Source organism: Dermacentor albipictus, chromosome 3 (assembly GCF_038994185.2).
Source record: "Dermacentor albipictus isolate Rhodes 1998 colony chromosome 3, USDA_Dalb.pri_finalv2, whole genome shotgun sequence".
Lineage (NCBI taxonomy): Eukaryota > Metazoa > Arthropoda > Arachnida > Ixodida > Ixodidae > Dermacentor > Dermacentor albipictus.
In genome coordinates, this window is record NC_091823.1 from 133,238,112 (window position 1) to 133,263,266 (window position 25,155).

General features: G+C 44.3%; 1 protein-coding gene across 4 annotated transcripts in view; it reads left to right on the forward strand.

The window, feature by feature from the left end:
- LOC135904952 (cell adhesion molecule Dscam1-like) overlaps positions 1-25,155 on the forward strand; it is a 228,326-nt gene that overhangs the window by 188,104 nt on the left and 15,067 nt on the right. For all 4 annotated transcript variants that reach the window (XM_065435951.2, XM_065435952.2, XM_065435953.2 and 1 more), the window contains 5 exons: positions 6,248-6,379; positions 8,035-8,202; positions 9,645-9,715; positions 15,651-15,960; positions 21,881-21,979. In XM_065435951.2, the coding sequence (XP_065292023.2) occupies positions 6,248-6,379; positions 8,035-8,202; positions 9,645-9,715; positions 15,651-15,960; positions 21,881-21,979 (780 nt within the window). The remainder of the gene's footprint in view (positions 1-6,247; positions 6,380-8,034; positions 8,203-9,644; positions 9,716-15,650; positions 15,961-21,880; positions 21,980-25,155) is intronic.

Here is a 25,155-nt window from a genome sequence, read left to right on the forward strand (position 1 = left end):
AATCATGCTGTAAGGATAGTGTAATTACGAACGCTCTAAATAAACGAGTAATTAAATAAATACATAAATACACACACACACACACACACACACACACACACACATATATATATATATGTGTGTGTGTGTGTGTGTGTGTGTGTGTATTTATGTATTTATTTAATTACTCGTTTATTTAGAGCGTTCGTAATTACACTATCCTTACAGCATGATTTCAGTATATATATATATATATATATATATATATATATATATATATATATATATATATATATATATATATATATATATATATATATATACGTGTGTGTAGGGGTGCTGTTGTGAATACTGGCTGCTATTCTCGTGGTTGAGTCCAGATGACGAGGAATCGCAGAAGTCAGCTGGTTTCTTGTGCTTTTTTTTGTTATTAAATTGCATCAAGCCTATTTTGCTTTGTTTTATTCAGTTCTCGAAGGTTGCTATAGGTTTCGGTAGCTGCAGAGAGGCTATGGCACATGATCCAATGATGTAGCCAGACAAAATGTGAATTAAGCTAATATTTCCAACTAAAATATTGGCCAATGTTTTATACGCTGATAGAATTGAACGAATTTAACAACGCTATACTATAACAATGCTGTTTGTGCTGTGTCATCCGCGCTAGTGGCGTGCCATCTGCAGTGAAATTGGGCTATAGGTCCTTCCAGAACGGTCATCGTTAAAAATCGAATTTCACCACGGAAAAGAGAACCATCACATAATATAGTCCGTGGACTCGGCTGATTTTATAAGCAGCCGTGCCATTTCAGGCACCGAATGTGTTAAGTCAACGGCAGGAACGACAGGGCCTAGAAAATCGATCTGGCCCTTCTTTTGCATATTACCTCGCTATCTGAAACAAGAGATCTCTAGTCTGGCGGACTGATCTAAATAGGCAGGAAGGTTTTGTCGTGCAGGTACCGGCGTCACTTGCTAATGAAGCTGTATTGGGGTGACATTTAAATTGCGCTGGATTTTTCTAATGGCGCATTCGCAAAAGGAGTTCATAATTGTGCAAGATAAATTCGCTTCTAATAAAAATATTCACTTTCATATTATTCTGTGCTTATGAAAGTTAGCAATACTCAATAATAGTCATCAATATTTTTGTGTAATAATAGACGTCTGTGAACCTAACAGTTTCGTTGTATTTCTACCTGGTGCATATATACATAAGACGATTTTAAAGATACAATCCCACGAATCGTTACCAAAAGGAACACAGGAAAGGTCACATAACGAAAGTGTGCCCTTTGGATTGAGGTTGCGGCTATCGATTTAATTATCAACCGAAGTTAGGCTAAGTGCGACTTTGCCAATGCAGTTGCTAAGCTGCAGTATTCCATGGTTTTTCAAGCACTGAAAGACGACGGTTGAGCAAACATTGCAACCAGTTATATTTATCACTATTTGCCTGTCATTGCCACAAACAACGTCGCACGTGAAAACTCTAAGCAGGCTCGCATCTTCGAATTGATGTACATTGATGTACATGCTCCCTTTGTTCTAGTTGCTTCAACAGTTCATTCTGGAGTCAAGTTATAGCAATATATTGAAGCTAATAAACAATGACATACATTCTAGAGACGTAGTTTAATGAAAAGGTCGTTCTAGACAGTACCGCATTTACGAGTGCTACGGATCGTTTGATTCCCGTGCGTTAACGCCGTTCTAAAAGCGTCAGTGAAACTCATCTTATGCAATATCGGCCACCAGATGTACAACTCCGGGCAGAAAACAATCAAGGGGGACGTGGATACCAAGTGAGGTGACGTAAATGTCGCCAGAAAAGAGAACCAATTAGAATTGACGGAAAAAGGAAGGAAATGCGGACGGAGGAAAAGGGATTGGCTGAAACCTACACAAACAAACAAAAAAAACCTGCGACAGCGTGAGCACAGATCTTTCTGTACAAGCTTCACAGGCAGGAGAAATGGCCAATCGATGCTGTTGGCCGACCTCTTCGTTCTTTACCTCCAGCTATCAATTCAAAGAAAATGAAAGACTCTGGCCACAACATTTGCCGAGATTGCGGTGTCGCTTTTGCACAAGGACAGATGTACATACGCACGCACACATGTCATCGGCAACCGGATCTAGATTTATTCGGGTTCCTCTGTTCTCCTAGTGGCCCCGCTAACAGAATGGTACGAGCGTAAAAGGAAAGGAGGACGCCCGCGGTGATTTCGGAACCGCAAATCGGTGGATGTGGAGTCGCTAGACAGACGTCGTTTCTCTCACGTACCGTCTTCCATTTTCCAGGGGTGCAGTCGCGCGCAGGAAAATAGAAACACAAATGTTATCGCACTGACACGTGCGCTTGCAGATATAGACGGCGATCCTTCAATACGACGCAGCACATTAGTAACTCAAATTCTAGTCTCCTCTAGTCTAGTCTCCTCTAGCATTCTATACTGTCTGCCAGCTTTGTAAGCATACCCTTGGGTAGCGTAATGGGATGCGACGTCAGTAGCATGACGACAATAGGATGTGATTCTGAAATAAAGACGAAACTGTTACGTCGACCGCGTAACCATGACGCCATGAGAGCATTGCGATGGCGCCGTTACGACGACTGTTTGGTGACGATGGTGGGGTGGCGATGACATGACGGCGTTTTCATCGTGAACCGGATGATGCAGGTCTAATGATGATGATGGAATGGTCACGACGGCATTACGATTACAGTATGAGAATGAAGGCATAAAGACAAGTGTATGACGACAACACAACGACGACGATAGCATGCCAATGGCGTGATAATGACGATTGAATGATGACAAGATTACGATGTAATATATAAGAAATAATGACGGCGATGAAACGACCAACGCAATATGATCACGGTGGCTTGACAACGATATAATTAAGACGTTGGCATGGCGACAAACGGTTGACGAAGCTGCAATGACGATAATAGAACGTCTGCTAAAGCATCACGATGAGAGTAAGACGAAAATTAGGGGACGACGACAGATTCATGACAATTGCCTGACAGTGGCGTCTTAACCACGATTCATTGCCGATATGATTACGATAGAATAAGGATAAAACCATGACGTCGATGTAATGACAAAGGCTGTATGATGACGACAGCATAACAACAAAGGGGTGACGATGAGTGTACTGCTACAATGGCGTGAAGACGATAGCAAGCGAAGACATGCCTAACAGAATGGTCGCAAAGAAGAGCATGGCAATCAGCTGAAGAGAGAGAGAGAAAATAATGCAGAGAAAGGCAGGAAGGTTAACCAAAGGTAGTTCCGGTTGGCTACCCTGCGCAGGGGGAAGGGTTAAGGGGGATAAAAAGAGAAACAGAGTGGAAGGGGGAGATAGAAAGAAAGGAAGACAAGCACGAACAAAGCGCGTACAGCGGTAGGGAGTGGCATTCTTAGAGTCTGTCGTGAAGCCCCGTGGAGCGCAAGAACCTTAACAAACAGCTGAAGAACCTGAGTACAGCTAATAGTAAAAAGGAGAGGTGGAATGCCTTCAAGTCGTTGCCCCAAAACAAGTTCATCAGTGAACTTCGCGGACCGACAAGTACTTTCGGAAACATTCCATCGATCACCAGTTCCCATTGTCATGCAGTGTATGTAATCGCTCGTGGCTTAAATCGCACGCTTCGAGTGTGCGCGATAAGCATAGAAGAGAATGCCCTAATAGTGACAGGGTACTTCAACGCTGACATAAAGAATTCTGCAAAGAAATGGTTTCAAATATTATTGAAGGAGCCACACTCGGTCACAGATATCATGCCTACAGCAAGGATAGAAGGTGCCATAGATCGCGTCTTTGCTAGCAATGTTCAATAGTCGAAAGCGTTGAACGATATATCATACTTTAGCATTTACCGTCCCCTTATTGCCGTCGTGGCCAGTCCTAACAGTAGTATGGAAGGTGAATACATGCATGCGTGTCTGGTACTTCAACAGTGTCTGTGTGATTGCCGTTGCATTAAGTTTCATATTTTTGTGTTGGTCTTGTCGTCACTAATCAGCTTTGAACACTGCGTATATGCCTGTGGTCGTGCATGTCGTGCCATGACATGTCATTTATGTTTTGGTGTACTTACGTGCCTATACTTGCAATCAAAGATTGTACACACATGACATGTTAAGTTTTGGCATTTTTCGCATTAGAACATCGGAATCCTATAAGAGACACCGTTACTTGATCATGAGCCTTCCGCATGTAGAAATGTTCTTGCGGCGGGACGTGTGACGCAATCGGATCTAAGTAGAGCCCATCGCTTGGCAATGAGAGGGGGCGTAGCTCGGCAGTAATTTTGTCGTTTTGAGCGAAAATTACCCCTTCTGAAATAAGTCACTGCGCCATATTAGGTAAAATTCATCAGACTGGTGCTTGTCAAGAGTTGCAAGGCCTACAAGTGCGAAATGCATTCCAGAAATTTGAAGCTTGCTCGGCGGATGGATTGTAGACAATGTGCAAGGTAATGCACAGGGAGTCCATGCAGGCTAGGATGAAGGCGCACTGGGTGCGCTGTCCGCGAGAGCGATCTACAGAGAATATGGCCTATTGTAGTTCGGGTGAGCGTGTGACACTTGAACAAGAACTAGGGTCGGACACGGTCTCGAGTTCGTATGTTGTGTCACAAATTGAAATAACGGGTAATTTTCTTTCTGTATATTTTTGGTCTGAGTAGCTGTTCAATAATGAATGGCTTAAATACCCGCACATTCTCAGTCACATGATGAATATGGCACCGCTGCATATTATACTCAAACTCTTACAGAGCTTCTTAGCTAGTTCTATATTCATTCGCTATATCACTTACCGCATCTTTTTGCCAGAAAATTCTCGATGTGCCGTGCCTAGGGTAACGATATTACAGCGACCACATTTGCCGAGCGTTGTTTACACTTCCCTCCGCGCACATTTAACGCGTACCGGTGGCTGCATAGAATGCATTGACTTCGCTTCTTTAACACGTGCGTCTCCTAGAGACGTCATTGACGTGCTCTCAGCTGGGCTGTAAAGGGACAAAGAAAGCAGCTGAACGCACGCTGACGCTCCGCAAATTCGGGTTCCTAGCGAAACGTGGGCAGCGTTCTAGGTTCCGCTGCTGCTATGAGTGTTGTGCGCAGGCGCATCAATGTTCCCGGTAGCGTTCTGCTCAGCGGCTGTGTGCAAATTGTTATGATACGTCGGTCCGAGCGGAGCGGATCGTAAGCACTCAGCTATAACTCTCTATTAGCCAAATTCTTACACGCTGGATGGACCGCATTTCTAGCCTCGGACAGGTGACACCACTAAGATGTAATGTAAAATTTTCAGTAACGGGGGAGTACTTAGATTGATTGGAACAAGTGCTGACGTAAGTCGTCATGGGAAGAAGGGCGCTCACGTTCAGCATTTTACCGGCATCAACTGGAGCCGCGTCTCTCTCCATGTCAACACCGATGAGGTTAAAGAACTGATGGAGTGTAAGCTCCCGTAGCGTCTTACCAGGAAAGCTGAAGCCAATGGTTGTCCCTCCTTCACCCGAAATAGAGCCTTGTCGGGGGACGTCCGCTTACAGATTAAGTGATTTGACTCTGTTACTGTAACGCTAGGCTAATTAGAAAATGAAAGCTGGTTGTTGCCAATGAAAATAGTAATTTCTTCTGAATGTTGACGACGTTTCCCCCTACACTATGTGCCAGGATATTCACATTTCTCTTTAAAACCCGTAATACAAAGATACACGTAGATAAATATCTGCCTGGTAAAATAAGTCAGGATTACCCAACGAGGTTGAATAAGTCGGGGGAAGTGTGCAAAAAGCTCTTCATCATTTTTATCGTTTACTTGCAGTTCTATCGTGCCCCTCTTGTGTGGCTTCATCTACGGGACATTTGCACTCCAGCAGTTTTTCTTTAGCCTCCCTGTTTGACACCGAGTGACGCGGTGTGGCGCAACGCCCCCCGACGCTGTTAGAAATGCCGCCTCAGCCGTCTCGCGTAGTCCAGCCGCCGGAATTTCGGTTTTGTGCCTCGTCAACTGCGCTTTGGAGATCGCCGAATGTCAAGGGCTTAAGGCCAGCTCACGCCACCTGGCAGAAGAAATAACCCAGTAATTCACGTAACTCGAAGACCTTATGGAAATAAAGTGTGTCATCCTCCTCATCCTCGCTCCGCTTTAGCGTCGACCTCAGCAGGTTATGCAAGGAAGCTGTCGCTTCGCGTGGAAATCATCCTCGATCGTTTTTTCTTATCCATTTTTTTAGAACCACCGGATGCCCCAGTGGGATTGCAAGTGACAAACTACACAAGTCGTTCTGCAACAGTGCAATGGCAAACTCCGTATAACGGCAACAGCCCTATCACCCGCTACATCCTTCACTACAAGCTCCTGAAAGGTGAGGGACAAACTACTCTAGCACGATCGCTTTAGGCGGTATTTCCTTCCCATACTTTCTTATGACGAAGCAAACGTAGGTGGCAAGCCGCTTTTTTTTTTTTGTGAGAAAGTAAAACTTGCCAGTGACCTGACTTAGGTTAGAAAGCTGTCGCTTTCCCCTTATATAACAGCATAAGGTGTGGGCGCATCTTTCTGCAATAAATATGTAACGTAACATTTATGAAATAATTGAAATACGTTTTTCACAATCCTCGTTCTCGCCAGCGGGGATGCCACCATAGTAGCCGCTTTGAAAATGTAAGAAACCTCTGATATAAGTTCGCGACTATAACACGATGTTCGTCTGTTAGAAGTTTAAAGTTTTTCACCAGATCAATCACGAATATATGTTAAAGAGGTTGCTTTTGAAGTGCTCATTTTAATCAACAAAGTCCATAAAGCAGTCATTGCAAAATCTGATGACACTTCTGAAGTTTAAATGAGAAAGTGCGCCCCATATCCAACTTCCATGTCAATCAATACGCTGTCCTATTGGAACTTCACCTCGCAGTTCATGCTGTACCATGTACACGAGTTTGCAGTCGGCAATTTAAAATACAAATGATGTCTGCGCTCTGGGGGCCGAGACATATCAACTGATAGTTCTGTGCTGTTGAAGGAAGGCCATACAGATTAGGCATGCCATAGAATCAGAGACTGAAAGGGAAAAGTTTAACCATAGCTTGTGGCGAAAAAGCTGGCGTTAACTTTGTGAAGTCATTCTGACCAGTAGCCTGCGTGGCCAACGGGCGATGTGATGCTTAGTTAAGAAGGAAATAAGCCGATGCGCAGCATCCGGTATGCAAGGTTCATTCCAAGCGGACAAGAGCAATGTTTTTTTTCTGGACGCACAATCTTTTTGAATAACATTCGAAAATGCAACCTATAATAGGATCTTGTGCAGGATAGCATATATTATGCGGCACGCAATACTGGGAATACCGGTTCTTGTATTTCAAGCTTATTTGCGTTGCTCTCCTTTCAACAAGCAATCTGTGCGACCGATGGTTGGATTACAGTGGAAAGTTCATGTAGTATCGGCTCAAACAAGCACTTTTCCAAAGACATTGGTTTTTTGATGACGCTCTCATCATTGGCATAGCTGTACCTATAGTAGTCGGAAATTGATGCGAGAACAATTTCGAAACTACTTTAATGCTTTCTTTCGTTTTAACGTTCTCTGTCATTTGCAATAGTAGATAATTTGGGCTCCGAAACGTACACTTGCGACTACTCTATGGTTAAAAAACCGTTATAGAGCCATTTCCGAGCCGTTTACAGAGCGACTGGCATCAGTTCGGTGTAATCACGTGTAAAAAGCGTTTGTCGCTGTTCGTTCCTGATCGCGTTTCGGTTTTGGAGCACTGTACATATCAGTTATGTTATTTTAGATGGTGTTCGTTTTTTTTACCCTCCTCCTTTTAGGGTTTTTCTGGCCCCAAATTTCTACTTCCAATGTGCAGAGTTTCAGTAATGCGATTGTAATTACACCTTGGCTCGGCAGAATTATTTTTAGTAGAGGGGTGTTATTACTCCAATCTCGGAGTTATGAGTGGTGGGGAAACTTTGCTTTTTGACATCGCGTTTCCTGTTGCGGCGCATTCTCACTTAAAGACCCCTGGAATGGGCCCGTGTCCGTATTGGTCATCCTCGGTTCCGATACGCAAAGCACTGTCCGCGGGCTCCAACCTGTCACCGAGTACGCTCTTCGGGTTTCCGCCGAAAATGCCCTTGGACCAGGAGAACAGAGCGACCAGGTGGTGGCCACCACCCTCGAAGAAGGCAAGTGCCAGTGCATTTTTTTTTGTGGAAGTGTTTCAGTGGCGCCATGTTGACGTGCTAACTTAGTCTTTCTTTATCAAACAGATATATGCATATATGTATATATATATATATATATACATATATATATATATATATATATATATATATATATATATATATATATATATATATATATATATATATATATATGTACGTTATAACAACAACCTTCACAGGTAGTTCGGTCGATTCGTACATACGCGATAGTTTTTGTTTGGGAGCAATCCATCGTTACAGGTCATATTAACAAGACGCTAAAGCGTACGAAACATTAAAAATTGTTCCTGTAACACTGCGAGATGACATTTAGCGGGAATTGAAACAAGATCACTTTTAAGCGCAATCGTGAAACAAGGTATTGTGCTACGGCTTAGTTACAGTGATTTCTACCTGGCATTGGGCTCGCAGTTCAACAGCGCATGCGAAGATGTTTTTACTTGCTGGAGGCTACGAGCTAAGTTATCACCACCTCAATTGGTCAATATGCGAGCAAATTAAAAAAAAAAATCGGCCCTTGAGTGCGAAAATTGATTCAGCGAGGTCGCGCTCAGCAGACCAACTCTAGGTTCGTGCAACTGCTGTTATAATGCCTGCCACGTTGCTATAATGCTTACCACTCTACGGTGCTCAAGAAGGATGTTGTATTTTATTAGTGTTTCTTTTTTTGCATAGAGCAATCAATGTCGGTATGTCAAGATATTTTGACAGCACCTTGTTCATAGCGGCGGCGATAACTAAACCGAGGTTATCACACATTAAATAATTGTGAACATAGCATAACTACACTTATATGAATATTTTGTGTCCACAATGGAAAACTCCTGAGAAAAGGTTCAGCTTCCAAGTACACCTTTTCAAATGTTGCCCAGAACCGCACGGCCGTGTACTTTGCCACAATCCCTTTCTTACTCGATGCGCGGCACGTAAAAGCGAGATTTCTTGGAGGAATTTCTCGCATTGGGAGTCAGTCTCAGGTTTTCTACTGAACTGAGACTTCTCGTTTAATGGCCGTCATAAAGAACTTAATGACGGTTGATGAAATCTAGCAAATGCGTGAACGTTACTTGCATTTGGGACCACCAGAAATGACGGGGAAGAATTTCACTTTCTCTGCACTCTCTTCTAAAAGGTTTGCCCGTAAGTAGCATATACATATATGTAGATATATATATATAATTTTGCGACGCCTGGTTAACGCTGGCATTTCCATATAGAAATTTAGGCAGACGATGTCCTCCTTCAAGAAAGTCTCTTTAACAGTGCTTGGCAAAATAGCGAGGCTGGCGACGAGGAGTGGGCCTGTAGAGGCATGGGGCTACTTCGTAGTCTAACGATGATGCTGTTCTAAAAGATGTCTTGCTACATAGCTTACTAATACTTTGTTTTTGGTACACTTACAGCTCCATCTGGTGCACCGTTATCACTCACCGTTCACACAACGGGTTCGCAGTCTCTCAAAGTTTCATGGAAGGTAAGTGATGAAACAATAACGTCGTGGCTTTTATTACCGTGCACTTTGTCGGTCAGACTGGATGCCCGAGACCAGATGGTTGGTAAAGGTAAAATATGTTTGTTATCGATGCCAGAGCAATCTGATGAAGGGTCCAGCTCATAGGCCGATTAGAACGAAGTCACCTATTTTCGCCGGTGGTTTCCAAATCCTCTTGGTGCCTTCAATGTAGACGACTGTTTCCATAAAGCTATTGATAAGTACCTAATGTAACTTGCTCTTGCGCGCTCAACTTGAACGACTGATAGAAAGCATTTATATGAATTGTTCCTTCAGCTGAACCTGCAACTCTCGCATAAATACTGATCGCGTTCCGTCGTGCCTACTGTGCTCACCTCGTAATCACTTACATATATCTTATAAATTTTGTTTCGTTTCATTTCAAGTCTGAATTAATTGTCTTCTAAGTAGTACTGTGCCACGAAGTGACATTTGCGCAACTTGCACGAAAACTAAATATTGTATGAGAATCTTGGTGTATGTAAATAGCAGAGATGAACACGCGAGTGTGTGGCGCTCAATACCTGCATTGCTATCTTTTTAGAGCCACTTGCATTATCGATGAAAGTACACGCAAGTGCAGTGGCAGCCACTCAGAGGCCGTGGGTCGTGGGTGTACTCTGCTCAATAAAACCGCTGGTTTTCACGAGATGGTGCTGCTTGTATCGACTGCCACGCGCTCGCGATTTGATCTAGCTCAATTCTTTATATCTGCATATTGCCCCAAATCTTTGAATCTATACGAGTTTAATATTGCTCTGGGACTGCAATTTGCAGCAAGTCAGAATAATACACAAAAAGAAAAGACGGATGCACATCTTTAATTAAGGAGTAAAATGTTGATCAGCGAGAAAGTCATTTTTTTCTGAAAGGCAGGAGGAGTGCCGTTATAATCTTGCTAAAGTGATTTCAGACAATTTGGCATTTGTTGCGGAGAGTATGCATGTGTTGCATTCTTCGAAAGTAAGACAACGTTGTGTCGTGTTCATGATAAAATTTTAATGCTAGAAATAGTATTACGACCGGTGAAAAACAATAATTAAAGGACTGCGCTCGAGAATACCTGTATTCATGATCTCATCAAAAGAACAGTTTCATAATTTTCGCTAGTAGTACCATATACTTGTATTGATTACTCTGCAAAAATGCCTATGATACGATATAACCTTGTCAGCGCAAGCATTTTTTAAAATTTCCTTTCGTTAAATTTGCATACGGTGCACACGGAAAGAAGGATAGGCATAAAAGGCTGCTGTAGTTGTTCCGTTATTGCCGTATTTCGTTTTGCTATTAGCACGTTGTTGATTTCAGTCACGAATCCGAACCGACCGGCACGCTCAATCGATTCATCGATTTCCTTTGTCACGCTTTCCTACACTGAGTGCTTCTTTATTGTTTAGTTTTTCTGTATTTTATTGATTAGAATAAAGAGGTGATTACTTGCATTGAAATATTCTTTCTGACATTCTTCTAGTGCTAACGTATAATGTTGAAAGTAGAAAGATAAAAAAATGCCCTAAGAGCAAACAAAGCAAAGTGGATCCGCTGGTAGAAGGGAAAATCACAGGCTCAAAGTTCAGGTAGCGATGAGCAGCATGGGTGAAACAGCCTGAGGAGAATTCCGGATGTGCAGCTTTAAATTACAAGGAAGCGGAGTAGGACAATCGACGTAATCTTAAAGCGGATAACCATAGGGGCCAATTAGCATAACAATATTGGGGCTAACGGAATGGAAACGCAGTCGAAAACGGCAACAGAGAATTCGGTGTGGTGCGGTTACAGCATCTGCCGGAATACGAAGCATTCAGCTGATGTAAAAAAGATTGCGGGATCTTTAGGTCACTGGGATTCGCCTTGGTACCTCAGGGGGCACAAAATAAGCTGTAATGCGGAATCTTCTCTTCGCGGCTACCTTTTGCGCTCTCTCTTCTGTGTCGAAGTGAAAGCGGGCATAAGCGCCAAGCTTCGCCGCAGCCTGCCAGCTCACGCTACGCGACAGCAGCGCGCTCCAGTGGTCCGCAAATTAACGAACCCAGTGTTCCGCCTCATCTGGCTTCTCGATCGATGCGACCAATCTCAATGATTATTCGCGGACTGACGTCAATTTGTGATAGCCACGCTAGAATAGGCCTCTTATCGGCTCTGTCCAACCGCGCGTGCATTCGACGTAGAGCGTCACGCTGGATCAGTCTTGATCGGAATGTCGGGGGAACCAGCATTATTGATCTCTCGCAGCGGTTGGGACACCCAGTGAGGTGCCGCCCCAATTTCACTTGTCCGCAACATGTTTTAAGGGCACCGAATGGGTGTCGCGCTTAAGCTGGCTCTGACGCGCTCTCTCACTCGATCTCTCTTGTTTTCGTTCTCGTTTTTTTTTTCGAGCAGCAGTTAAGTGCTAGAAATTGGACCTACCTTGTTCCTAGATTCTGGTACTCTCACTCTAGGCACTCGATGACGATCTCTGTCGACTTCAGGCCACCTCGTCATACCCAGCATTGCCGCCACTACAGCGCGAACAAAAAGATAAATTTCTCCGCAACCACCTCCACTGGGGCTTAAACTCGTGCCAGTGAAGCCATGTACTTTGGGGGTATAGCGCATTAGCCACTGAGCTATCACGCAACAAGAGAACTGGAAAATTAGTGCAATGCATCGCGCTCCACATGGACTCCGAGAGCAGTCGCGGCGGTGCATGTATTTTGGTCGTAGGGACGATCAGTACTGTACTGAACGATGGTTACAGTATATTCATTGCATGTGCATTGTTCTTTGCATACTGGGGGTGTATTTGCATGAGATTCTTCATTGTCATGCTCGTGAAAACAGCGTCAGCGGCACACAGGAAGCGTGCATAGCAATGACAATCATAACTCAAAAAAAAACATTGCACATACTCACAATTAGGAAGCGCGGAGCATAAGTTGATTGGTGATAAACACCAATCAACTTATCAGTATTTTACCACTGCGCAACGCCCAACACAGTTGCGCTTGTACATTTTGATCATGTGAACAGTAAAAAGCCCTGTCTGTATACGCTCGTGTTTACATTTGTACGTTGCTTGTCAAGCTGCTATTTCACTCCTCCTCTCTAGAAGAGCAAGCGTGTTGTTACTGTGGATAAGCACTCCGTGAAATGCTAGAACATATATTTTGCTTCATGATATCTATATCAGTTAAGAAATTCAGAAATAGACAATGGTGACCGGGGACGTAGTTAGGACTGTTACTGATCATTGTGACAGTTGTATCTCGCTCTTTACACTTTTGAGCACGCATGTGATTGGTGAGTTCAGAGCGAAATAGCTACATAAACATTCGTAGATAAGTGTTCACTTAAACAGCCTACCGGTTTCTCACGGTGACATCTGTGCCAGAATACTGACCCCCGAGCGAGACATATGTTGATACATCTTTTCCACTTCGCAAAAGCTTATACACTATTTCTAGTAAAATAAGTAATGCGTCAGCGTAGCAACGTGTAAGTCCAAAAGCCTGTCTCTGACATCTTACAAAATAAAACAAAAAAGATATGGAGCACTTGCCACAGATGTGCTGATTTCAATCAGCGGCCGATTTTCAAGAGTCCGGTAGGGCGATTGTTTGTGTCGTGTCTTCACGACACAATTAGGACAGTTGTATATGGAGTAATACCAGTATCTCTACTATCAGCATTGTTGTATTCAGAGAACACGATAGCGCTGAAGAGAAAGAAGCAGTGTACACCAACGGTGTGAAATTGACGTAAGATTTTAAAGCGTCGAGAAGGAATGAGCTTCTCTCGCGACTTCAGAACTGGTGTCGTTGTGACAGAAAGTGGCACATTCCAAAAGCCGCGACAGAAAGCGTCTGTCGTCGCGACATAAAGTTCCTGTCTCGAAGTCGGATTCGTTTCTACTATATAAGGTTTTGTAGCGACTTCGTAACTCGTGTTCCCGCGACAGAATGTTTCTGTTGTGAAGTCAGAATTTCTGTTGTAAGTTCAGAAATGTCTGTCGCCAACTACAGAAACATCACGATCTTCTGTCGTACGACAGAAGTTTCTGTTGTATTTCTCAAACGCGGAGACGAAGTTTGAAGGTCATCTCGACTGAAATGCTGCAGTTACGTCAGGCAGAGAGGTGCTTGGATGTTGTCTTACTGAACTAGGAAAACAAAGCACTGTAGCTGTTTTAAACAAAACAGACGAGCATAAACATTATTTACCAGGACTATCTCAATCACATAAATTTAAATATTGAAGTGTGACCCCGCCTAAAACTATAGCATGTGTGTTTTGCCAAATCGCTGTTAACGAAAGGTGCCATAAAGCTATGCATCTTGACTGAATGAATATAGCCCCCTCAGAAAAATTTAGTCTGGGAGCTGTATGGTCTGTGCATGTGTGTAATTCAAATTACACACAGCGCATTGTTATGTCACACAAGAAGTGAGTTGCATGCACTGCAAAGAAAGGGCCCCAACATCATTATCGAATCCACACTATTCCTTCGGTAATGTGACATAATTATATTGCTGTTTTAATATTCAAACACATAGTTATATATTTTTTTACAATTCTTACTTCAAATTTTGAGTTTTTACACGACCCCACCCTGGCCCCCTGGAAAGCGCATTGTAAACAATGTATCCCTGTCCAGTTCCCCGTACTGGTGAACCCATTTATTTGCGCGAAAATCAGGCAAGCGAAGATAAGAGGTTGTAAATAAGAGTCTTGGCCCGTCCCCCGCTTTGGGTACGTACCATAGCTTAAAGACAAATCATCATCATAAGATGGTGGTCTTCCTTGTTGGAGAATGCTGATGTCGAAGTGAGCGACTTCAGATTCGAAGAAATTGCTAAAGGTCATTGTGTATAGCTTTTTTCCTCGTTTTCAGAAGTCCTGAAGATCTTTACACCATATACACCATGGTGTCAAAAATCTATCGGTGATTGTATTCGCACTGAGCATAAAAAATCAAATAAATTCGGCACAGTTATTTATAATGCTCGCATTATTGTATCTCGCCTTCTGTGTTCGAAGCATTATAGCCTCAGCAGAATGCGACAGACATGTTGCCGTGCGGATTATACCGTGACCACACTGGTTCGCTATTTTTTCTCTATTAGATGTTTGAAATGTAGCGTTTTGCATTTTGGCATCGCCGACAACACATTATACAAGGGAGGCTTTATTCTCCGTCACTAGATTCGGTTGACTACGTGTCATCTTGTTTCCTTTATGGCAACTAATGTTTTCTCGAAGACCACATCACACACATACACACAAAAAAAGATACTTGGCGTACTGCTGCATTGCCCAAACTTGGCCGCATCAGCTTGATTTTTGTGGATGAATAATTGAAGCAAGATTCCGTTTAATCCACATTTAGTCTATTACATATATATCCATTGGTTAAGTAAGGACTCAATGAGGCTGGCTCGATAAGAGAGTTCCTACCCAAGTGGGATGTGAAACTGAATAAGCCTCAGACATGGCGAGCCCTCCACATGTCACTCCAACAAACGAAAACAAAAAAAAATTCTGAATTCACGGAAGGCAGAGCACATTTGATGGCGTTAACCGGCGTAATAACTGTTGATAATGCTTAAGTCCAGCGCTGGCTTGGCTAGACTATGACTCTTACGGGAATGTAAAAGCTGTGCGTCGCTGCACACTGTGGAAACGGATTTGTTTTTCGTGTGTGGGCTCCGAAAATGCTCTAAAGCATGAGCGTGAGCCGGTCATGCTTCAGAGTATATGACAAAATCCCCCTGCCAGACTAACGCGAATAGGCCACAAACCGTCGCCTGCAGATCAATCTCCCTTTTCGTACCTTCTGATCTTGCGGGAGCATTGATAGATAATCTCAATTCACTCGCGCCAACGGGAAGCGTGCTCTTTTATCTCTACGCAGGCGCCGAAGAAAGAGCAGCAGCACGGGACCATCTTGGGATACCGTGTCGGGTACCGCGTTGCCCACAGTGACGACAGCTTCCAGTTCAAGCAGGTTGAGGCACGCGCTGTGGCCGCATATGTCGGAGTCTCCTCCGGACGCAAGCAGGACGACGCAAGAGAAGTCCGTCAAAGAGAGCAAGAATACGTGGAGACCACGTACCTGACGAACTTGCACCGCCTCACCAAATACGGCGTCGTGGTTCAGGCCTACAACGCGGCCGGCACGGGGCCTGCTTCTGACGAAGTCATTGCCACCACCCTTGAATCAGGTGAGGTCATAGTGACGAGCTTCTTCAACCTTATGTTTGCGGTAAGTTCGATGGTAGGACAATGGTAAGGCATAGGCCAGACAACCGGTGCAGTAATGTAGCTGCAGATTTGGTGGCAAGAAAAAGTAATCGCACTCGAGGATGGCAGACATCTAGGCGGTTTTCTTAAAAACAAAATGAAAAATTATCCCGATCGTACGTACTATAGAAACCAATGTTATGTGAAGACTTTTACAGCTAGCCGGCTATGGCGTCAACCCTGCGCTGTTTTGCCTCGACCCACTCTTGGACTCACTCGATGAGTTCAAGCAGGCGTTCATTTTCGCTCTCGGACATGCTGAGGACGACAAACAGCGTGGGCTTACCTAGCTGCTCGGTCATTGCGAACACATTCCTCTTCCTTTGGGCAGAATAGTACTATAGGACTACGCCACTCTCGAGCTGCTCGAGTAAACACCTGAGGAAAGGGAAGTCTGATATGACGCGCTTCTTGATGAAGCTGCGGCGTTATAAGAGAGATCCTTTGTTATCGTCAAAAGCCGAGGTAGTCAAGCCGAGTCGCTGTATCAACGCTGTATCATGCTGGAGTTCGGCGCTGCGTTTTCATATTCAGACTCCACGTGCGGCACGAAACAGCAGGCATCGATGCTCGATGAAACGGCCTGCTAATTAGGAGAAGGGCCGGGAAAGTCCGGTGCGAGCATTGGGAGGAACGGGAAGACGGCGTCCGGCGCTGTCCGACGATCGGAAATTGACGCTGTTGCGAAATTGAATCACTGTTCATACTACGGAAACCACCAACCAGTGTTCCGCAGCCGACACGCCCGAATCGCCCTATGCGCCACCTGGTTCGAGCACAAGTAGTAGGCGAGAATCATAGGCGAGGGTCGGATGACGACGACGCAGCGACCGCGACGGAATCCCGAACAGGAGCCTCTGCTCAGTAATTACTATCGTTGCTAAGCACCTCCAGCACTGTGACGTAGGAGGGTAGGTAGATAGATAGATAGACATACTCTGAGCGCCGCTGTTCGCAAGCAGCGCTTCGCATTAAATGACTTATCGGTTATACGTGCCAAAACTACAATATGATTATGAAGTACGCCGTAGTGGGGGACTCCGGATTCATTTCTATCATCTGTCGTTCATTAACATGCCCCCAATGCACGGTACACCGCCGTTTTCGCGTCTAGTCAACGTCAAATTGTGAGCGCCGTGGAAAATATTTGATTGGAAGCTTTCGCATTTAGCAGCGCAACGCCACACCCACTGCAGCTGAAAATTACGAAATATCAGACCTGTCGCTGTCATGGTGTTGGCACGCACAACACAGGCATAATTGGCGATTTCCTGTTAAGCGTACGCTCGCCAGGGGTCATAAAATACGATGATGATATTCAGTGGTACGATATGCGCACTTCGTACGCATTTTCATGCCTTCTCTTCGAGATTTTGCAGCAAGTGAAAGTAACGGATGCACGACTGCAGCTTATGGCAGAAAGCCAAGCCACTGACAGACACGCGTACACCGCGCATACCCGCAAGGCTCGCCCGTCACGCTGCCGCTAACAGTGTGTGACTTGGCCTCCAGCAATCGCTTGCGTCTTGTTTATGTCACGGCAGGATTTGGACTTGGAGCAGCTCATTTTGCACACAAAGCGAGACGGCTAAGATTTGAGATGAAGTTATAACTCGAGGGCTCCTACATAAATACATGGTAATGAGGAAATCGTCTTTCTCTGCACCACTGCACAAAATTAACTGAGGCTTGTTGGATTAAAAAAGGTAGTGGCATTTGGAAGCGGATTTTCCATTTCAGCAGTGAATTTTGGGAAAATGTAGTTGGAAATCATGAATTTTCGGAAATGAAACATCAAGTTTACAACTCTGTAAGTCAACAGCAAAAAACAATTTCACGATTCTCTCAATAGTGCTTATGGTTGATCTAAAGCGGGCAAAACAGGTGCAACAGACATGGCTCTTAAGTACACGGCTAATATGTAAGTATTAATTTTGCAAAACTCTTGTAAACAATGTAAATAACTCACGTAAGATGTAAATAATGCATCCAATTTCTCCATTTGTGTGCTCTAACAGATGCGGTTAACATAACTGCGGCATCTGTTCTTGGTGAGGAGTTGTAAATTTGTAAACCTCGTGCTTTTTTTTTTTTGAAGCTTGCCAATTTACGGCAATTCATGCGAAACATTTAAAGCCCTAAATCAAAATTCAACTTAGACAGTCACTAGAATTTAACTTTCTCTCAAATGCAACAAAGTTCATTAACATTGTTCCATGGGTCATCTCAGGAAATCATTTTTGTTTTTGTATGTGCACGAATAGGCGACATTGCAGTTGGGTCGGAGCTAAACCTCTGTCTTAAGAAGAGAAGCGCGACAAAAATTTCACCTCTGTTTGTACATGTATGAATGGTGCCTCACAGGAGCTTACATTGCAAGCACTTTGTACTGGCAATGCTAGCTTCACTCATACAAGTAGCCGAGACTAGTAATACAAATAGGTCTTTTTTTTTTCGACTAAAATCGCGTTTAGCAAAAGCTACAGCGTGGAAGCCTTGAGCGGAGCGTTTTCTTGGTAGAGCTGATGACGCTTACTTCCGACGCTCACAAGACAAAAATAAAGGAAAGACTTTAGCATACATATCTGCACACATTTGCTAAATGGAGCCGTGACACTAACAGCTAGGGTAGCAAGAAGTAGGGCGGTTCAGACAGCATGGGAATGATGGTCAGTACATCAATTGGCCTTAGCTATTTCCTTGAAACGACTTCGTAACTTTTAATCTCCTCATTTTCAAGAAAGTATTGCTTTATGAACAATAAAATAAATATTGCAAACTGTCGGATGGCAGTATTCGAAAACAGAACCTCGAAGCATAGAAGCCCGATTCAGAAAACATTACGCCAAGAACGCATGGAAAAGCGGAACCCCTGATATAGGCAGCGATAGCGCGTGTTCTCAGTGTTACAATGCCTTGTTGATTTAAAGAAAGCATATATTTCTTTGGAATTTACGCCAATGGGGGCAGAGAACGTGCAATAAAGGAAACAATGAGAATGTTTAAAGCCACAAGCACGAAGATCAGACAAATCCACGTAGCTTAGCGATCATTCCCGTAGTGACTGAACGATCGCAGCCCCACATTTCTCTCTAGTAAGTAATAGTAGGCAACTCTATGGTTTGGCCATTCTAGCAACGGGCACCTTTCCTTTATCCGTCAAGATCTAAGTAGCAATATCTCATTAGCCAGCCAAGCCACTATCGCTCCATTAAAAAAAAACGATTCATTTAAATATATTTACGTGATTTCAATGCAAGAGCGTCAGCATGTCGGCTTTCACCCTGAATTAAAATACTACTTTAGAGCAGCTTGTTCTAATTTGTACCAACATTAATCCATCTTAATCCACCTTAACCTCCATTAATGCCCTTTTATCCAATCTTGTGAGTAAGTCAGGTTGTTGCTTTCTTTCTTTTTTTTTTGGGGGGGGGAGGGGGCGGTTACGGCGTCCCTCCGACTCCGTGGTTATTCGACGTAGGATTTCGCGGCGGGAGCCGTAACAGGTCCGGCGCCGGGAACGTTATGTCATCACTTGGTCACGTGGGTGTATACCATCGGGTGATAACAACAGACGCCGGATGTTTTGCCTCATGGGACATAATGCGTTCGCATTATTAAAAGAAAACCGAGAATAATTACAAAGAACGATAGAGGCGCGCCATGAAGAAGCACACTGGGCTTAGGAAGTCCGCGCTGCATGACAGATTAATGTTATCGCTCCGCGACAGAAGAAGTCAACGTAAAGCATCGGGGTGATAGCCACTAGTAGAACACCTAAGCCATCTTAACTTTTTTTCTCGAGAGCATGGCAAATTCGCGCCAAGAGTTCGACAAGGTGACCGGGTGAACGCGGCTTCTGCGTTGCAGTTCTCACTGAACTAGATGGTAGCAATGTGTTAGATTTGCATAATACATAAGAATTAGGAGCCCGAAATATACTTCCCGCTGCAACTTTCGCCCGCCGTGGTGGCTTAGCGGATGAAATTCCGGTCGCTGCGGCCACATTTCGATGGGGGCGAAATCCCAAAAGACCCTGTCCCGTGCATTGGTGTCACGTGAAACATCCCCTGGTGGTCAAAATTCACGCGGAATTCCGCACTACGGCATTGCTCAAGATCGAATCGTGCTTCCGGCACGTAAAGCCCAAGAATTCAATTAACTTTCACTTTTTTTTCAAACTCAGGCAAGCACAGTTATTTTGTGAAGCTAAACTGAAACAATCAAAGCATAGACCACACAGCACATGGAAATTTGAACTATAATTTCAAATGTACTAAACCTTTGCCTGTAGTTTTTCGCGTCTCGTTTATGCTTGAGAAAGTCCTTGCTCTAAAATCGTGTCTCTGTGACTGCGTATGAGCTCAGTGTTTGGATAACGAAGTAAAACAACAGCATCTGATAGAGTCCGCGGGGGCTCCATTCGGTTTATTTTTCGCTGAACATGGATGATTAATACCGGTCTGGTGGTTAGTGGCGCCGCCCGTACAGATTCTGCAGAGGCGTATGCAATATCTCCTCGCTTCACAGGAAACATGCTATCGATCTAGCGGAACAGTACTTTTTCTCTTGTGTCCCCGCAGTTTATTCTGCATTGTTTATTTTCTTATTTTTGTTCTTCTTTTGCTCTCTGATTGCGTGATGGGAAGTACTCGTATCAACTCACTTACGCTATACATGAACATGTTAAAAGCTGTCTGGTAATGGGAGCCCCTCGGCAATTACACCGTCACAATTACTCGGTTGAAGGTTGCGCGGTGAAGTCGACCTGTGGACTGTGGCACGATTAAAACGCGGTGGTTCGCAGTCGTATAGCACTTGAATTTGCGCCACTCTGACTTAGCAAAAAATTTGTTTTACCTGACTGTCAGCCTTTTATAGCGACGCCGAATACAAAGCAAATGAGACACACCTACGCTTCTCTTTGATTATGATCTGTGTTTTCGTGATCTGGGCCTCGTAACAAGTGACATGCACAATGTGCTCCTCTCTCGCTTCTGTGTTTCTCCGCCGCTGAATTCCAAGCCAAGGGCTTCGCGGGTTTCAGCAGGCCCGACGTTAGACAATTGGCGAATAGCGATAGTGCATAAAACGGTAGTGCAGGGGACGTTTTCTATAGCTTAAGCGTCCATGCCGTTAGCAAAAAGAAAAATTAGGACGGTTTGTTTCACGCAGCCTGTTCGCAAAGCAAATGCCTGAAGCTCTATCTACAAAAATTTCGAATTACACTTTGTTTTAGTACGCTTCTTTGCATTTCGAATATTTATTTCCTTTACTCATGACAACTATCTCATCGGCTATCAAATATATATTTTCGTGTCCTATAGTACTTGCGGCCGCTGCCTCCGACGACTGGATGAGTACCTCCCGAAGCTAATTCTTAGAGTTTGGCTTCGCAGAGCGCATAAGCTCAGCAAAAGTGAACTTGGAATCGGCGACGGGCAATGACACGCCCTAATTATCGTGTCTCATGGGCAACATTTCCTCAAAGCGGGAAGGAGGATGCAAGTTTTTTAGAACGTCACTCCAGCAGTAGAACCGGTGTCCGTGACACTACTCTACTCGTGTTCACAGTGTCATTCCCTGTCCGTGTCTTTCGGTGGCATCGTGTCGAAGGACTAAACCTTTACCAACTCCCGCAACTGTCAGTTCTGCTTAGCTATTCCCCCTGCTGCCAAGTAAACTGCGCTATAATTAGGCACTGCACTATGTCATTTAAGATGTGAGAAACCTTTTGCGGCCCCATTGGTTCACTGGCATTGGCTTGCTCTTCCTTCGGAAAGTGAAAGAAGACAGTAGCAAGCACGCCCGGCCTGACTCTTTTGCTAATTTGTTCTGTAGCTCCGCCTACGTCTCCCAGCATAAAGGCCCTTCCACTCTCGAACTCGTCCCTCCTGGTGCAGTGGGAAAGGGAGAAGAAGGACGATTATTCAGCGACGGGTAAGTATCGTTCATTGGGGGGGTGCAAGGCAATCTGTTGCCAACTCGAAATTAAACGAATACCGGCGGCCCAATTTTCGCTGTCTAGTCTCATTCGAAAGCGTGACATAAAAAAAAGTTGAGCTAAACTGTAACCGGCAATAGAGCTTTTACCTATGTTTTATTTATTTTTCTAAAGTATATATACAAGAAAGAGCCCTGTCACGCGAATTACAACGTGTGTTTTTCAGCATTAGCTTCGTGAAGTATTTCCTTTTTGCGACGTTCCTCGTATGTGCCATTTGCAATGCTGAATTCGCGTACCTTGCCTCAAGTAATGAATAAAGCCCATAGTAGCTGCGTGTTATACAAGTACACATCGCTAACAATTTAAGAGCGGTGTATAGAATGTAGTCACGGTCGCTCAACTTCATTTAATATTAAGAATACAGACAAAGCATAACCAAAACAAAAAGAAACAGCAGTTGTAGTAGAAAGTAAGCACAATCTGGCAAACTGTACTTAGTGGCGTTGACAGCAAGCGAGGGTGTGCAGTACGGCAGTGCCACAAAGGCTGCTTTTCGTGCTGTCTTATGCTACACTTGAAACCTTTCGATGTGTGAACCATGCACTAGCAGACCATTAATGGTGCGTATACTGCGTAACGCTTTTCAGACTTATTACCCCGCTTGTGCACTGCTTGCTAAATAATGTGCGGTACAGTTCGTATGCTTTTAAATTTTAATAAATAGTATCAGGCAGATGTGACTGCATGCTGTACGCTTCTGGCCTTGCACTTTTTCTTGACTACTGCTTGTTAAATTCAGAAAACAGTCCTTTTGAAGGTTTACCAGCCGATATACAGTAAACAAAAATATATATAAGTCTGTAACCTCTGGCAAAGTTTGTAACGTATGAAGCGGTATGAGCCTTAGAATAGAAGATGAAGAAGCGCGGGAACCGGGGGGACAGAAGAAGAGAAGAGAGAAGTGAGAAATAAATGTAGACGAGATGGACGCCAGTTCCACAGCAACGCTTTAAGTCTACTGTGTCCTTTAACTAGGAACGCTACAATATTTTGACGCAGCCGACAACTGACTCCAACATGTGGGTGACATTTTTCCTCGAGGAGACCTCCGCAGAGAAGATCATCTTTTCGAGATACCAAGCTCAAGACGAACCAGTGGTGGAACTTCCTCGCGAACTCAACTCGGCAGACCTCGTGAACCTGGTTTTAGAGAAGGCTTCCATAGACATTGCTGAACTACGTCGGAAGGGTGCGGTGAAAGTGAACTTGCGTCTGGCGATCTTCGACGAATTAGTTCTTGAACCCATGCGTCGAAAGGACACTGCATCAGGGTCTTCGACAGAAGAGGTGAGCCTCGTTTTGAAAGCTCTTCAGCTACAACAAGAACAGATGGCGCAACAAAACCAACTGGTGACGTCACTTATAAGCTCTCTAAACGCTGAGAAGCCGGCGACTAAATTTGTCGAACCCGATACTTTCGACGGCAAGTCTTCAAGCCCAGAAAGTTGGCTTGAATTCTATGAATATGCCGCTGGGAAGAACAAATGGCACTCTAATGAGGACAAAATTACCAACATGCGTAGTTATTTAAGAGGTGTTGCACGTAAGTGGTACGATCTGCACATTATTGAAGATGTTGGCAACTCTTGGCACCAGTGGAAGGAAAAATTCTTGAAGACATTCCGAAGCAACCCAGTGCAAAGATGGGACGCCGCACTCAATTTCAAGTTCACGCAGGGCTCCCCCGTCGAGTATTTCTTTGAAAAACGCCGCCTTTTAAAGCTGGCCGAGCCTATGCTTCCTCCTTCTGCCATAGTTGCTCTAATAATGCACGGATTGCCCGCGGAAGTCCTGAAGATAGCGCAAGCACGATCACCTAAAACTATAGACGGGCTCTTGGAGTGCCTTCACGATATACCGTCTACTTCAGACGAAAATATAACCGATGGCTCAAGCAGTCGCTTCAGACGGACCGGCGCGGATTGGTCAAGCCGTAATCCGCGAGAACCGAGCCGCCTTGCAGGCAGTACAGAGAGCTTGGGTTGGCGTGCTCCCAGAGGTCGAGTGAATAACGTCGACAACGACCCTGTCCCCATACTTTCAGACGCTCAAGAGTCTCCGACAACAAAAAACTAATAAACAAGGGTGATCAGTCCGACCCGATGACCACAACTGAGACTGTTTATTTAACTTGCTCTAGCTTACTTCACATTCCTGTCAAAGTGGGAAATAGACATATGATGGCTTTGGTTGACAGCGGTGCTTCTGTGTCTATAATAAATGCCAAGCTGGTAGATTCAAGTCACCTGCATAGTGGAAGAGTACTACGGGTGCAAGGGTACGATGGAAAAGTGACAATGCATAATCAGTGGGCCTCAGTAAACATCAAGTTCCAAGGTCATGAAATAGAGAGTGACGTACTGGTGATAACGGGGGTGACGTACGACTTTCTGCTATCCAGACCAGACATAAAGAAACTAAAAATCAACGTATATTGGGACGATGCAGTTTTAGTGGAAGGACTATCAAGGGAAGAGACACAGCAAGATAGAAAAGATAACCTGCGAATTGTCAAGTGCGCGGAAGATATTGCAACGACCTACCCTGAACTGGTATGCGTAGGAAGCTATCCACAAGAGATGAAGTCGCACAAGGTGCCTTTCGAACTAACTGACAAGACCGTCATCCGAAAATCACCTTATAACATGTCACGAGAACGTAAGATATGGTTGAAGAAAGAATTGCAGGAGATGCTAGACGCCGATATAATCCGGCCTTCGGTGTCACCCTTCGCTTCTCCCATAACTATTGCGCCGAAGGAAGATGGAACTTTCCGACTGTGCACAGATTACAGGGTTCTCAATCGCCAAACAGACCTTATACCATTTCCCATGCCGAAGATAGACACGATTATAGATGAGACAGGTGGTTGCCGGATTTTTTCACGCATTGACTTGTGCAAAGGTTTCTGGCAGATCCCGCTAACCGAAGAAACAAAAATGTACACTGCTTTTATCACGCCCTTTGATCTGTACGAGTATAACCGGCTTCCTTTCGGCTGGAAAAACTCGCCAGCATGGTTCCAGAAGATTATGAACGAAGTCCTGAAGCCTTTTCTGGGTGTCTTTTGTAACGTGTACATAGACGATATTATCGTCTTCTCCAAAAC